Here is a 16,774-nt window from a genome sequence, read left to right as displayed (position 1 = left end):
AGCTGGCTCTCTCACAAATTCCTCACGTACCAGTCTCTTCACTAGCATTCTCCAGTTCTATAAATTCCCTCTACAGCACCAGCAGTCAGAGGTGCCACAGCCAACATGTGCTAACCCTGCAAGATGAAAAGTCTTCATATCAGCTGCACAAGCCCCAGTTTCTAACATAATGCTTGCAATAAGTTTTCTGCCTATGCTGGAAGACCTACCCATCTGATCCCTCGCAGTCCTAACTACATTTGTGTTAGAAGAACACATAACACAGAGCCTCAGCAGAGCTGTTGATCAATAAAAATGTTCTCCTTAGAGAATGCCTGTGACATCTATAAACCTGCGAGTGTCAAAACAATGGCACAAAAATCCTGTGTTCCTACTGTCGGTGGGATGAAAGCTGTACAATTAATGCCAAGCCAATGACACCACAAGGAGAAATAAAACAAAGAGCTGTGGTACTGTGGTCCAACACACTGCTCCTCATCTATTAACACGTTCACTAATAAAATGCTGACTCATGTTTTGAAAGAAATAGCATAAATCTGTTCAACCAGGTGAAAAAATCCACAGTATTAATTCTATTTCCAATCACACAAGGAAAATACTGCAATTAAATTGCATAGATCCCCTTCCAAGTGGAAGATGTGTACAATGTGATCATGAATGACTATACAGTAATTCAAAGATTTTTAATAACCATCACAACTTTGCAAACTCAATTGTGTGGTTTTTTCCTAAGAGCAGCTGAATCCTTACCCAGGTCACTAACTCCCACACCATTCTTGCTGAAGGGCAGGAAAGCTTTATAAAGGTGGTTTTTCCCCCCTAGTTCTGCAAGACATCCAGCACTGGTCCAGCGTTGCAGGTGCTAACAACAGGAACATAAAACGCAGGCAGGACACTATGCAGTTGTTGGCATTTTAACCATCTTGGCACCTTACTCAGAGTTTACATGACTTAATACTTAAAATAACAGTCACTGAGAGATCCTTCCCTCGCTATTAAAAGGAGAACTAGAACCATGGCAACAATTATAGAAAGCATGGGGCAAAAATAGCATAAGGTGGATGCAGCCTTTGGAGAGCAAGGGATTTTCCTTATACAGTGATGGTTAATGAAACTCACCTTACCACAACAAACCCTGGAAAAATTAGCTGTTGAAAACATACCTTCTTTTCATCAGGCAAATACTAGTAGCTCAATCAGAGAAGCTGTTAGTGTTAAGCTGAAGGGAACTGTGTTTGGGGTCTGAAACCAGCCTAAAGCCCAGTAGTTAGCAGGCAGAAGAGCAGCTTCTCTCTTGGGTTTATCATCCTTCTAATTCACTTCCACTTCTACAGGTTTAAAGATATTTTAAACATACTCACTAGAGAAATTTCACTTGAGACAGATGTTCCACATCTTGCTGCAAAGACAAGGTAGTAAATCATACAGTCACCTGACTTGCTGTATATCCATGATATATCCTTGCACTGCTTACATAAAAAATGTTGACATTCAGAGCCTTTTTTTGCTGCTCATTTGCTCATATATCCAGAACTGACAATTTTGGTTTCTCAAGTGCTCCTCAGCTACACTCTTAAATTCAAAATGCCTCAAAAATGAACAAGATGATACCCCACATGCGTGTTTTTAAACAGGTTCTCCTGTCAACTGAAAGGCCCAAGAAGTCCATTTGGAAAAGAAAGGGCAGGGTGTGTGTCATGTGCTTACACATAATGAACTAGAAAATTCTTCCACAGTCTTCCCAGGCCTTGATCACACCAGTGTACAAAGGGAATGCAGAGAGAAACAACAGCTAGGTTTAGGAAGAAAGTAAGGGCTTGAACTAACAGTAGTGTGCATTTTTCCTAAAAACATGTATTACCTGCATGGCAAAGTAGATTTTATTAATTGACAGAAAGGGGAAAGAAGGCAGGAGGGGGGGATCAGAAAAATCCACACTTTGCACTTTAGAGCTGCCAGTACATTTTAAAATCCTAACATCTTGGCAATTCCCCATGTAAGGAAATACTGGTGCAGTTTAAAAGTCCTATAGTGTCATTTGTAAATAGGTGTGGGAGCCAACAATGCATCCCAATGTTCTGCTACAGCAAGTCTCTTGTTAAAGCTGGATTTAGCTACAAATGCAATGAAATGTTCAAAAATCACCTACATAAAAATTATGATAACAGGATAGGTTGAAGTTTAGCTATTGCTAGTTCCAAGCTAGTGCTTCGAGACCAGCTTACTGCCTCTTTTGGTACAACTATGTGCTCACAACAGAAACATGACACAGACAGATGTCCTCTAGCAAACCCCTCAGGCAGGAACATTTTAAGAGATTGTGTCTGCAGCTATTCATTACTATCCTGATCAAGTTATCCTTTCCACAGCTCATCCACGTAATTGATGATCTGATCTAGCTTACACAAGGCAGGTCCATTGAAAGCCACTTCTTTGGCAATCACTCACATTATCCGAGTTCTAAAAGCTGAAACCTTCAATCAGGGGCAGAATATTCTTTTCAGTTCTTGCTAGTTTTGTTGATGTTTCTCTGCACCAATAGACACCTCTGCATTAGAGAATTACCATCTCAAAAACTACAAGGCAATAGTGCAGCCCCCCGGATGATTTTGTTTTATACGGATGGAAGGATCTGGTCTGCAGACTACACCAAAAGCCACAGAGACAGAGGAAGAAGCACAAGACATAAGGTTTTCAGTGCCTAATGCCAAGAAGCTTTAGGAAGCAATTTTCACACCTCAATGAAATGTGGATTACCAGCCTTGGTAATTCAACCAATAAGGTGGATGATGATGATGTTGAGAAGCACAGATTTGAATAAAGCTATGAGCCTTGCAATATCTCTGTGAGGCCAGGAAGTACTAGTTATCCCCTGACCCAAAGTGTGAGTGCAACAGAGTGACTGTTCTGAAAACACATACTATTTATCTGAAAAAAGCTGCTTAGCCCCTCATGAACGTAACACCTACTTTGGACCAGACTTTTTCCTCTCAAGATATGCATCAAATAACAGTCAGTTCGGATTGTGGCACTGTTTAGAAACAGGGTTTTATCCATTGGATTATTATCCATTATTATGTCTCTTACAAACAATCCCTTATAATGGGCTGATTATGGACTCAATAAACCATTACAATATCTGAGATTTTAAAGGAAATACATAAAAGAGATTTTGCTTTCATTGAGTCCAGACCAGTATATAATCTACTTAAGTTCTCTTTTGGTGTTATGTGAAAAGTCTCTACTTATATTAAGGCTAAGTACACAGAGAAAAAAAGAAAAGCCACACATCTGTGAATACAGCTAAACCTATTCACTTGTATATTTGTATAAACTAACAGTGAACATAATTATTATTACCAGGAATATATTCAAATGCAGTTTTTCCTAACACAGGAACTAAAAAAATAAAAAAAAAAGACATTGAGAAATAAAGAAAATTGAAATTAGTAATATTAGATTCTTCCTCCCCCCCCTTCCTAAATAAGAGTTAAAAATCTTAACATATTGATTTTTATATATTTCATGTTTATCTGTTTTGTCCACTATATCTCTGCCAGTTGCCCCAGGCAATCAACAAAGCTATGCTTGTTCAGCCTTTGATCATCTCTGTGCTAGAAGATTAGCATATGCATACTCTCATCCTCCCCTTTATCCTGTTAATAAAGCTCCAAACTCCCTCTGCTGATGTTCAAGAAAGCAATCGGCTCCAGAGCCCCCAATGATTTGCCCCCATTCCCTCCTCTGCTCAGGACTCGGAATGCTAACTACTATGCACGAGTTGTGTAAGTGCTTATCCACCAGCCCTCTGAGGAGCAATTCTTACTTGTTTGATGCAGTCCACGTTTGACAGACGTTCCTGGATCAGATTGGCCCAAAGCGCGTTGGGAATTTTCTAAAGAAAGAACAAAAAAAGGCTGAATATTCACAATTGAGTTCAAAAGGAATTTTACCATGCAGGCATAGCCCGGTTAAAGGTGAAGTGAGATGTCTTCTTAAAAATAAATAAATAAATCTGTGCAAGTCCCAAGCCATTAACATAATATATCAGAGAGCTAATAAGGGCACAAAAATCAGTGTTAAAGGTAAGCTGAACACAAAGCCTCCATCCGTGCTTTTTGCACACTAACATGGAAGCAGTGCTGAGTTCTGCACACTAACATACACACTGGACATCAAACCTGCAAAGGGATCCAGAAGATCACCACAGCCACAAGCAGTCTTTTCTACCACAAGTATCTGACCCACTGCTGCTCCATGTGCCAGTGGACTCAGCGTTAGTGACTGTAACAGCTATCACACGAGACAAGCAGCAACTCAAACATGGAGCAAAGAACAGAGTCTGATTTTCAGGAGCTTTGTTTCATTGTTTCAGGCAACCGTGTCTCTTGCATCATCCAGAAAGTTTATTTTAAATACATTTTATGGTTCAAGTTAATTTTAATGTTAAAGTTAGCTTATTTTTGAACTCAGCACTGTCAAACAGGATGGAAACTGCATGTGCCAATATTTTCAGAAGCACTGTTTCTTTCCATGACTATTACTTTGTCCACACCTAGCGATGGTTTGTAAGACAATATTTGCTATCTGGCAGAAGAACAAAGTTCTTCTACAGGTTTAGCATTCCCCCAATATTCCTTGTTATTATATTAGATTTCCTAAAAAGAAATTAACAATCCCTTCTTTCCTTTTGGTAAGAATTTTCTGGACTATCTTGTTAATTTAGGCCTTCATTCTATGCTGAACATGGTTAAACAAATTCTACATTAGCCAGTTTAATTTGATAAAGTCTAAACTTTTGGCCATGCCAGTCACAGCATCCATTAATCATGTGACTAAATGCCTTGTCTCAGTCTCATTCATTTTGTCATTACTGGTAAAATGAAGACTCAGAGAAAATTCTGCAAAGTCTCTACTTCCCAACTCAAAAAAATTATCTTTCACCAAACTATGCAAGCTAAAAGACTAAAAAAAGACTATTTCTGCAGGCTTATGTTATACTAAAGGATGTAGATAGATAAAATGAAAATGTGACTATGTAAAGATTTTATAACAATCTTCTTCATGAAATAACTTCACCAGGAGCAGAGGAAATGCTTCCACACAAGTCACTTTTATAGCAGAATGGACCAAGCACTCCAGGGTACACAAAAGCAACCAGCCCTCATCTGGCTGTGGAACAAGGCGGCCCAGTCAGGCAGCGGGTTTTGTTCTGTTTCTCTGCTGTCCCCAGTTCTCAGTGCCTTTCCTAATATCAGCCATTCATAAGGCAACATTCAAGCTGGTAAAAGAGAAAAAAGGAAAGAAATTGCCATGTCTCTTGAAAGTCAGCAGGTCCCACAGGGTGGTGCGTCAAAGCCTCCTGCAGCCTCGTGCTGCTGGAGCCTGGGTCTGAGGCTTTGAGTCTGTCACCTTCCAAAGGTGCATCACGCTGCTATCAGAAACAGCTAGTGTCTTGCTTACTTCTTTGATGTGTCATGTCAAGACAGGCTAGTGACTGCTGGGGGTCCACTCTGCTAAGCCTTGCCAAACCCCTTTAAACCAAAATTACACTAACTTCTTTCAGTGCAGTGGTATTCTCAGTCCTCTCCTTTGAGCAGGGTTTATTGCACAAAAACGATCAAGGACACGCATGCTGTATTTCACTGGTTTAGTTCCTTCTGCTCTCTGTGGCTCAATTCCAGTCTCATTTCCTGGTCAGTTTTCCTCCTACTGAGCAGTGGCCTATGAAATCATTTTCAATAGGTTGCTTGCAGAATGCCTAATTATTCAACTAGAAATCATTAAATCTGATACATAGCAGAGAACGTATTTACAGTTTCTCTCTCATAAACACTCATATAAATATCTCATGAGCCTGGTAGATGGGGCTGCACCTCCTAGAAATCTGCAATAATGGACAAGGACACACATATGTTTGGTTACTGCAGAACCATAACCTACCTAAGGCACTCTGAGCCCATCCAACGTTCAGTTTAGCTACTCAATAAGACCTGCTGCTACAGTATTTTCTTTATGTTCAGGCCACTTTTCTATATACACTGGTTTAATCACTATTTCCATACTGCTGTAAAGCTGTACTCATTCATGATTCATTTTAAATATTCCATGTTATTTCAGGGACATCATCCTTCAATTCACATGCCTGATCTATGCAGAGCTATATTTTAATGATTTTTTCATAAAACTGCTACACGTTTTTTTTGCAGGGAGCACTTTCTCTAGACATTTTTATTGGAAGTTTGGGATAAATTTGTTCTGAAAACAGCAACAGATAAGAAGTTCTGGCTTCTCCAGGTTTGCAGCTTGGAGATAAGAAGCAGTCAAGTTTAAAGAAATTTGGTTTAGTTTGGTTAGATCGAGCTTCTTCAGATAATACACACGAAAGACCAGTCCTTTTTATGTACACACAAGAGTGGAACCATTCCTACTTGTTCTTTCATAGTGGCCTGGAATAGATTAGGATGATGACCATGACAAGGACGCCTCAGGTTTTTCTCTCTTCTACTATATTTCTTCTTCAAAAGCACAGGGATATGATGCAACTCTGGAGCATCATTTGAGCCATGAAGTCGTATGCAAACACCTTAACTGCAATTTAGTACAGTGTTAAGAGTACACCCATCCCACCAGCCCACAATTACCACAGTTGCTTCAACTTCTTATTTCATCCAGTTAACAGGAAAAGTGAAATATGCAATAGCTCATCATTAGACTTCACTATAGGAAAAACCTGAAGATGCTTCCTATTAACATTATAAAACTAGAGATGAGGGAATAATTTGCAATGATTTATCCAAAACTGTAGCCTCTTTTTCTGTTCATGGAATATTTATTACTAGCTTGTGGTTCTGCAAATTTATTGAATATTCAAAAATATTTGACTTTATTTTTACATGCAGAATGATCATTTTGCTTTGAACAGTCACTATTTAAAGTAAAGTACCTGAGCTGTGCTCATTAGTGAGTGGCCAGGTGTGTGTCAGTGAATGATTGCATGTCCAACTTGAAAAATGGAGCTTCAAAGAATCATCACATATTTTAAATACGCCTTGAATTCCATGAATTCTTGTGCCAGGAAAACTCAAATGCTTTAATGCTCCCTGGGAGCAAACACAAAAGAGATGAAAGCTTGGCTAAAGGTAAGTAAAATATGTGAAGGAACATTTGTGGACCTTTTTGCAGCATTTGCTCAGATCTAGTAACATTGGCCTAGTGACCTAAAAATGAATGACCTTTGGCACTGGGGTTAATTTAGCCACAGTAACTTTAGCTGCATGAAACGTTCCTCTAACAACATTAATTTGTGTTATATGATCTTCACACCAGACTTTCAAAACAACAATCAATTCCTGCTTTGCCTCTTTCCATTTATTAAATTGCTTTGGCCACAACTACACCTTTTTAATGCCCTGGTTGTATCAAAGATAGTATAAACAGCTATTGTTCTGTTCCTGAACAGACATTCAAACCCTATTAGTGCTAATGGATGTTGTGTGTGCTACAGGAATCAAGTTTACCACTCGCTTCAGCAGAACCAGGGGTCAGTTACAGCAACAGCAGATTTAGCCAGCAGACAGGAATAGGTAAGGGAAAATACAGCTCTTGGAGCTATATTTTTATAGCTATATTTTTTTAGAGCTATACTGTCATCTCATAGAGATGATGTAGCTACATTTAAAGTCATTGTAAAGCTTGCATTGATTTAGAGGAAGCGAGAAGTTCCCTTCTAGTTTTAGGAGTTACATTCAAAGAATAAACTCAGAACAAAAGAAATGATTAAGCAGAAATGTTCTTCTAGGCTCTAACATATCAAACTCAAAGGCAAACTGCACACTACTAAACCACCACTAGATTCTGCTCTTTGGGCACTCCTTACTACCTGATTAGCCTTGACATTTTTGACTTTCATCTTCCACACTATCCCTCTTTTTGAATCAAATAAGCCCAAAAGGACACCCTTGAAAGTGCATCTGTATAGTCTGAAATATGTTAATAATTACAGTAATTAAACCAAAGGGAATTTTTGTTTTAAATTCTCCCCCTCCAAGTTGAAATTTATGAACCCAGCAAAACAATCTTTAATAATTAGAAGGAAGATTTCAAAGTACAGATTCTTGATACGAATAATTTTATATCATCCCCGCCAAAAGCAAACCTTTTTGCCAGTAAGTTCAGGGAGTTTAATGTACTCTTTCCTCTCAGATCTTTATTACTCAAGGTATCTCCAAACTTCATTCACTAATTCACTATAATAAACTCTACCCTATTTTCAGCCTAATTTTCTAAGGAAAAAATTAATCTGTGTATCACACCATCTCAGCAAATTATGAATCTGTTGGCCAATTCCAATCCAATTTAGCAGGCGTGTAGAATTCTCATGGATATGAAATTACTTCAGTTTTTATGAAAATAAGTGATAAGGGGGAAAAAGATAAACTCCAACCAGTGGCCTTGCTAGAGAGTCACAGAAAACTGGACTTCTTCCATTCTATTACTCATGGAATACCTTGACATATGGAGAAAGGAATCAGCTAAAAAGAGCAGGAATCAGAAGCAGAGATGCTTCTCTGGATTCAGGATATTCTTTCAACATATTTTTCTGATCTACTTGTCAGTATCCCTTAATAACAAGACAGTTACATTGCTGACCAAATAATCCTGAGAGTCATGACATCTGGAAAAGCTCTTTTGAACATTTGTGAAGAGGCTCAAAATGAAGCAGGCATAGATTGGAAAACCTGTCTGGAGCGAAGCAGATACTCGGAGTTGGGTAGAGTGCATCACCCCTAGAACTGAACTATCTTCTGAATTTAAGGTTAATGTTTTTAAGAACTCCATGACTTTACACTTCCTCTCCTGCCCGTTTTATACCTTGACACCTTTTATCTTTGTTCATACCTTCTTATCTAGCAGAGGTAATCCTTCTCCGAAAGGCCCTTTACCCACATATACACAAACCAATGTACAAACCACCATAGATATAAGAACATTTACTCTGATGTGCTCAACTCATAGCAGTTGAAATCATGGGAATGCCATATAATTCTTCCGTGAAGTGAGGACTACCATTGTTATATCCTCTTACACACCTCTTTTCTTTCTTTATATGCCTTTGCTTCCTCTGTCAGCGCTAATGCTTCTTTGAATAACAAAGTCTCCTGAGAGATACGTATGGCATGCAAACGTTTACAAAGCCACAGTGCCTGAGGGAAGAAGAAACAAAAAAAAATACAGCTTGAAATACTTGGAAAGAAAATGAAGCATTTTTGCAGAAGGCTACAGAAAGACAGAGTGTGTTTTCCAGCCTTCCATTTAAGTACACAGACTATATGTGTAACTTTAGCAGTTTCTTATAAAGTTGTTTAAGACTGTACAGATTTGAATAAAGTCTTTTTCATCTACTGTGCTATAGCAGAGATTTTAAAGAAGAAAGCATTCTTCCTGGCATGCACAGCCTGCCATCATCTGCAGTTTCTGTGGTCAGCTTTCTCTGTGGTTGAAACACAACATTGACGTTTTCAATTAAGTGGTACCGGTGGGCATGGCAATGAGCTATGCAAAGGGAGCAATCCACAATATGGGAATACCACAAACGTGTAACTGTGGTACTCTCCCAGGTTAGGCAGTCCTGCTAAAAAGCTGGGAAAACAAGGCAGGCAAAGTTCTGTTGCGTTGCAGCAGTATCACTACCACTAGTGATAGCAAGTTCTCGCAGAGCTCACTTGAGTATTTCCATTTAACCTGTAGTGTAATATACAGGTGTATCCCTTAAGAATTCCACCCTCCAATTTGCCTTGTGCTCTCCATCACTTACATAATTCTGAAAATTATTTTATCAGATTAAAATTTTCACACGTGCTGAGCTCAGGAGAAAGTGAGAAGTGGACAGGATCATCTGCCTGAAGGTAGGACACTTACAACTGTCGTTTTCCCAGAAGCAGGTGGACCAAGTACACAAATTCTTGGAGCTATGAAACAAGAATAGATGAATGTGAAGATGCAGAACACCAAAAATACCACCCAATTTCCCACTATTGCATTGCAGAATAGAAATGTAATCACGACAAAACAATTATTTCAGTTGGAAATCTGCCTGAACAGAGACTTCAGGATTGGGATCCACTTGAGGGGAGAAAGTCAAAAAGTCAGTGTCTGCCGGGCCTTCCTTTAATCTCCATGGTCAATGAAATTAATACTCTGATTAAACATGCCGCTTTGTGAGATATATATATAAACGCATGGATAGCTTAGCGAGTGAACCAGAGCACGATACAAACATTTCCTTATCCAAGTTTGATGTTTATTCTGAAAACATTGATTTAGACCTAATGCATTTTGTGATGCAAAAGTATTTTAACTTGTACATGCAGAACAGGACTATCTCAAAGTGGCTGTTATCATAATCATAGAATGGTGGAGATTGAAGAGGACTTCTTGAGGTTGCTTCTTATTTCTCTTACACAGTATGGTGGTAAAAATACTTTTTATTTCAGCAGAGCTTTTGGCTCGCATCCCAAAAAATGCAATTTCACTTTTTAGTTTCATCTGAATAGGTTGTGTCAGGATTCAGAGAAGATTTAGATATTGCAAAATTAAGCATGTTCTCTCTACCCTTTTTGACAGTTCCTTCACTTTTTCTAGTCATCAGTATAAGTAATTTTCTTCATTTCCATATCTTGTGTTTCTTTACTGCATGTCCCTGTCCTCCCCCTGTGGGGGGCAAGGTGGGCAAAAATGCATCCCAGTGCTGAGGAATTCTTAATCTAATACTTACAGACAGTACAATAGGCATTGCCATTGCAAGCTTCATTGGGAATGAAGCAGAGGTGAGACAAACATGGGCAAATGGAGCAACCCTTAGGAAAGTATTTGGGACTTTTTCCACGAACACACCTTAAGCTGCAATCCCTTGAGATGTCATTTTATATTAATATCTTCGATGTTCTTTCCCCTATACCTTGGGAGGAATAAAAACCAAACCAAACCAGACTACACAGAAGGGACTGATGAGTATTTCTGGGAGTAACGTAGGTCAAAACAGGGGAGGGATCTACTCAACCAAAACCCTTTTTAGCTCTTGGGAACCAAAGGAGGGCACAGTGTGTGATGGCAGCAGACAGGGAAGGATGTGAAATGTATTTTTATGAGGCCTTCCATGCACTTAACAGTTACTGGGCAGGTGCAATTTTTAAACATACATGAAACCCAAATTACAGATTCATCTTTACAAAGTTATCTGACTTGGACGGTTTAAGAAAAACTCCCCCCTTTTTGGTTCTTGCAAATGCAACAGAACTCGTACACAATGTAGAAAAATACTTTAAAAGGATACATCAGCTGTTTTTATCACCTAATTTCTTTCAAATGTAATGTGATTAAATCCTAGGGTTTTTTGGTTTTTTTTTTTTAAATCTAGCACCTTGAAACTCCAGCCTGATACTTAGGAATTATTTATAAACAGCGTCATAAAAGAGTGCTCGGGTGCCAACACTAATCAACTTCTTCAAACCACTTCAAAGAAAATCAAAAAACCTTTCCATCCCCAGATCCTTTTGAGGTTTAACTAGGAGCATGATTTAAAATTCACAAGAAAGCCCTCAGGTATTGAAGCTTTAATACACAGCTTTCTTGGACAAACGTTTGATAAAAAACGAAACATACCATTATATACACCACATCATGCTTTAATATTGCCCAGGGCTACTGTAAATGCTCACTTTGTACTAAATCTGCTTTTCTCTCTGCTTAGTGGCTGGCAGCAGATGGGGCAGTGTAATTCACTGATTTACTCATTTGCACACTTGTAAGACTCCTCTAAAGCATTCTCCCTAAACATATGACACAAGGGCACAACCAGGACACTGCTGGATGTAATGTTTAATCCCCTCCCATCAGCAAATAGTCAGTATTTAATACTGGAGGTTGGAAGCAGCAGCTAAGTGAAGACAGGGAAATCTAGAAAATGCCTTTTGCTTCAGTAAAAAATCATAGTTCATTCCATGGTTAGTGTTGATGAGATGTTACAGGATTTACTCTTCCAAGTAAAAAAAGTTGTAACATTCAACAATTATTTTAGTAATAACAAAATTAATCCTGGAATAATGCAAAAAACCAGCTGGACTCACTCAGTTCCATTTAAGTCTGAGAGATTCCATGATTAATATTAACGTGGCAAAATTTGCTTAACTTGTAAGAGAAATCCTTTGTCAAACAGGAAAAGCACATAGTACATGATGAACATTCGTGCAGAACTTTCTTACATCTATTCAGAGGTTTGACTGTAAAGGAAGAACTCGCAGAAATGCCACTTGGATCCCAAAAGCTTTTTTCATGAGTACAAACCAAGACACAGCGTAGAAAATGAGCATCTTGTATATGAAAGAATTCTCAGGCTCTATCTGGTTCTTTAAGGTTTTTAGAAGGAACACATGAAAGAACAATAGTACAGAGCCTCAAGCACAAACACTTAGCCACACATTTGACCTAGGAGATTACAAGAAGACAGTTGCAAGCTATAATCATCATTAGACTTGTTTATATTTTTAAGAGTACTTTAGATGCTATTATTAATTAAAAAGGTTTTCTAACTTCACACCTGGGATAGATGCAATGCTGCTTTTCCACACATCTCTGTTTGAAATTTTCTCTAGGGCTAAAACTGTCTAGCAAGGCAAGATCATGAAAATTCATCACTTTCCTGATGGCTCTAATAAGGTTTTTTTCTTCTAAATAGTCAGCACCTTCCGCCATGATCAAAAAGTAAAAGCAACTCTGCTACAGATTCCTGTTACATTATTTTCCATATAATTTATTCTTAGAACAACATTTAGGCTTTAATTTTAATTGGAGTTCCTTTCCTTCCTTAATAGCTCATTTTTTTTTTCCCAGACCAAAAGCAGACAGCATTTTCCCTTTGACAAACAACTGCTGTAGTTCTATCTTTAGCCTCCAAGTACTGAAGTCATGAAATGGAAACCTGCCTAATTCTGTTCAAATAATACTGTGGGGCTTGAGGACAAACGTTAGCTCAATGATGTGCAGAAATTTTACCAGCATTCTATCAAACCACATAAAATTCTTCCACATATTTTCCATGGGTCTATAAAGCAGATTGATTACTCATGCTGCCTGCATCAGAAAAGGCTGGACACAATTTGCAGGGTTTGATTTTTATTTTTTTAGTATATATTTAGCAGCATTTCAATCAGCATCCATCTGATCCCCACCACTAAGAGCTCCCAGCACCTCTAGTGAGAACGATTTCATTGATGCTGCAGCAGAACTTTCATAATGGTTTACTATGGTTTTAAAGAAACATCAAAGCAACATGACACCAGCTACCCCTGACAGCTCATGCAGAACAAAAATTATAGTTCAGTTGTGCATATCCAAATATAATCTGCCTAAGGGTGAACAGTTTGTAAATCAAATAATTTGATTGAGAGAACATGCTTTTATTGTGCAGCATACAGACTTCCTATTCAATTTACCAGGTTTTGTTATACATCGAAGTAGGCACGCTCACTGTTCCTTCAGCTGAGATGCCACTGAGCAGTGGAACTCATTAACAGCAGCTAGTAACTAACTAATCAAAACCACAAAGAATCTGCCAGCCCAGGTAGAATAGGAACCCAAATTTACACCTGACAAAAGGAGTAATTAGTGAGCTTAAAGACAACAGGAAATATCAGATGGGGCACAGAATGCATTAATAATTGATACACTAGAACTCTTTGTTATTCCCTTAGAGGGTTTCATTGTTATAACTGTTAAAGTGCATTTTTTATTAGATTACCCACTAAAAAAAGAAATTAAAAGCATCTTACCTATAACTATTCCAAAACACTCACCTCCCCCCCCAGACACAGTCTGAAAAGTTTTATCCATCATCTGCCAACTGAAACACAGCTGTTTACAAAAAAGGAGCTGAACTATTTATGGTGTCTCAATTTTCACTTACCATCATCGTTGTTTTGCTTTAAATGGTTTATCATAAACTGAATGGGATCATCTGGCTGATGAATTATTAGTTCTTCAAGCATGTTCTGCAAATAAATAGGGCAAAGTCAGAGGAAAATCTACCTTATCTGGGCAGTCATAATGTATTGCATTTTTACAGCAATGTTACAATAGGGATCTTAAAGTGTTTATAAATGTTTCTTTCTTTTCTTAAGGCCTCTTTCACAGACAAAATTGAAACTAAGAAACCTATTTTAGATGCTGAAAAACTGAAGCATGGCGAGATAATTGCCAATTGAAACAAAAGTAACCCCGTTGCTTTGGCTTATTTATGATACATACGGGCACCAGAAGGGTTTGGCGTGAGCCTGGTGTTGATAACAGTTGAATTAGCACTGACATAAAAACCATACAAGGAGTTTCAAAACCAGAGTCAACTTAAATCAGTATCTCTGCAGGGCAACTTAAACCTCCTTCTCAAGCACGTTCCCACAAGCTTCTCAATAGCCTAGAGGACTGTGGAAAAGATATGACCTGAAGAAAACCCAAAACCAACAACCAAAGCCTCAAAAGCAGCACATCTCTTTTTTGTAATCATACTAGTCTTCCTCCTACATGAAAGGGGGGGGGGCGGTTTAGGGTTAGGGGGGGAGGGAGTCTTAAAACATTTCCTTGAATGTCTAATTTGAAGCCCATTTTCATACTAAATGTTTAAGGTCACACTGGGCCTTGCTTCAGCTCCCACTGACAGCAGTGGGGGTGTTCTGCTGATTTCAGTGCAGATTGTAGCTTTACAGGCAGAGAAAACGTAACACTGAGAAACGCAAACTCTGTAGATCTCCTTATGAGACATTTCGGCACAGCCAAGAATTCTGTAATTAACACTAAACATCAAACAGCAGCTAATGTTCTAACTTACATGACCTACAGGAATGCTCACGCTGGAATAGAACATCTTTTGCTAAAAATCAGTCATAACATTTTAATATTCGCAAGTAAATACCGTAAAGTCTGTATATTCCATAAAAATTTTATATGTTAATGAAATAATTGTCTTTTATTGGAGTGGCCCATTTTCCTTTTTGACTTCATCCACTTCATTAGAATAATTAAAACACTCAATTTCATTTATAAACTGTTTCACATGCAAGATCTGAAGCTTCAAGGTCTGGGCAGCAGATAGCACACAGTATAAAATTTGTATTTTTATTGGAAGTTCATTTAAAAATTATTACTTTCCAGCAACATTCATTTAAACTAAGAAATCTGAATCTGGAACTACCATTATCAGCAGCTATAAAAATAAAAGAACTTAGAAAATCTTACTACAATTCAAACCTATTCAGGCTGATGACAACTGATCCTTCCACTATTTTGTGCCCAATTCCTACCTGCACTTAGATGCATGCTTCATTTTATTCACTTCTGCTAATCCCAGTTTAATTTTACATGAGTTCTGTGAATCTCTGCGGGAGTTTCATGTTTTGGGAGTCATGTTTTAGGTTTGACATTTTGGGTTTTGTAAATGTTTAAGTTTAGGACAATAATTTCAAGCTGTGTTTGTTTGTACCATTACATTGCTACACCACAACTGAAGCACGAAAAGAAAACAAGACTCTGAGTAAATCCCACAATTGTTTTACGTAATACGAGGTCCTGCAGCTGCATTCAATACCTCACGGCATGCGAAACACAATATTTCTATTTAAAACCCCCACAAATATTATGCTACACTGGTCATAATAATTGGCCTTAGGTTACATGAAAAACAAATAAAAGAATAAGGAAATAAAAATAAGCATTTGTGTGTTTTCCACGGAGATTTTAAGTAAAAAGGCCTTATACCAGAGCTGTGAGTTAGCAGCAGTGCACAGGGGAGCCTCTTTACCAAGTTCCCACCTCAGAACCGCACCAGAGCGTTTAGTCCCTCACACAAACCTCCCCACGCACAACAAAAGGGCTTTTCCCAGACTCACAGAACAAAACATACCTTTCTCTAAGGCAGGGAAACCACTCTGGCTATTTAGTGAAATCACAACCATGTTAGAAGTGTAGTTCTTTTTATTTTTGACACACATCTCCACAGAAAAGCCGCGGCAGCAGCAGGAATGCGCCGAGAAGCACATCTATCGGGCAGTGCTGGTGAGCAGCCGGTTACCTCAGCAGCTCTGGGGGACAAACCCCTTCACCCCGGCTCTTCCCGCGCTTTGTTGCCGCCTCCCCCTCAGCACTTCTCCTCCACAGGCTGCTGCTTTCTTCCACACAACATGACATGTATGAGCCCCAGCAATTACCAGGCTATTATTAAGTTAATTAATTAATTAATTGAGCCCTCGCCCGGTGCACCTGCCCCCACACGGGGGCCACCGCCCGCGAGTCCCCACAGGAGTCCGGTACCAGTCGCTGGGGGAAATGGCCGCGGCGCTGCGCCCCAGACGAGCCTTCCCAGGACCACCACCGGGCAGTACCACCGGTGTGTACCGGGAGAAAACCGGGCCCTTCTCCCCGGGCCAGGCCGGCGCTGGGGGGTGCCCCTCACCACCCCCCCCCCGGGGTCCTCCAGGCAGCCACCACGGCGCCCCCGGAGCGGGCGCGGCCCGTTCACCTGCAGGAGCCGGAACAGCTCCCGCTCCTCCGCGTAGGCGCCCACCGGCGGCGGCCACGGCCCGGCGAGTTCGGCCATGGCCGCCCCTAGCAACCCGCCCCGCCGCTGCGTTGCTAAGGAGCGCGTCATCCCTCCGCGACGCGGAAAGGCCGCGCCCTGATGGTGGTGCGGAGGGCGTGACCACCGCCTAGATAAACAGCGACGGAG

General features: G+C 39.6%; 1 protein-coding gene across 4 annotated transcripts in view; it reads right to left on the bottom strand.

Moving 5' to 3' along the window:
* AK8 (adenylate kinase 8) overlaps positions 1-16,774 on the bottom strand; it is a 75,354-nt gene that overhangs the window by 50,193 nt on the left and 8,387 nt on the right. The window contains exons 1-5 of one of the 4 annotated variants that reach the window (XM_030506792.1): positions 16,568-16,709; positions 13,964-14,048; positions 9,922-9,971; positions 9,093-9,206; positions 3,827-3,895 (exon numbers count right to left, since the gene is read on the bottom strand). In XM_030506792.1, the coding sequence (XP_030362652.1) occupies positions 3,827-3,895; positions 9,093-9,206; positions 9,922-9,971; positions 13,964-14,048; positions 16,568-16,696 (447 nt within the window). In that variant the 5' untranslated portion in view covers positions 16,697-16,709. Of the gene's footprint in view, positions 1-3,826; positions 3,896-9,092; positions 9,207-9,921; positions 9,972-12,128; positions 12,282-13,963; positions 14,049-16,567; positions 16,710-16,774 lie in introns of those variants that run through there. The other 3 variants (XM_030506794.1, XM_030506795.1, XM_030506793.1) reach the window with 3 other exon arrangements.

This window comes from Strigops habroptila, chromosome 15, assembly GCF_004027225.2.
Source record: "Strigops habroptila isolate Jane chromosome 15, bStrHab1.2.pri, whole genome shotgun sequence".
Lineage (NCBI taxonomy): Eukaryota > Metazoa > Chordata > Aves > Psittaciformes > Psittacidae > Strigops > Strigops habroptila.
This window is presented reverse-complemented; position numbering and strand designations above follow the sequence as displayed.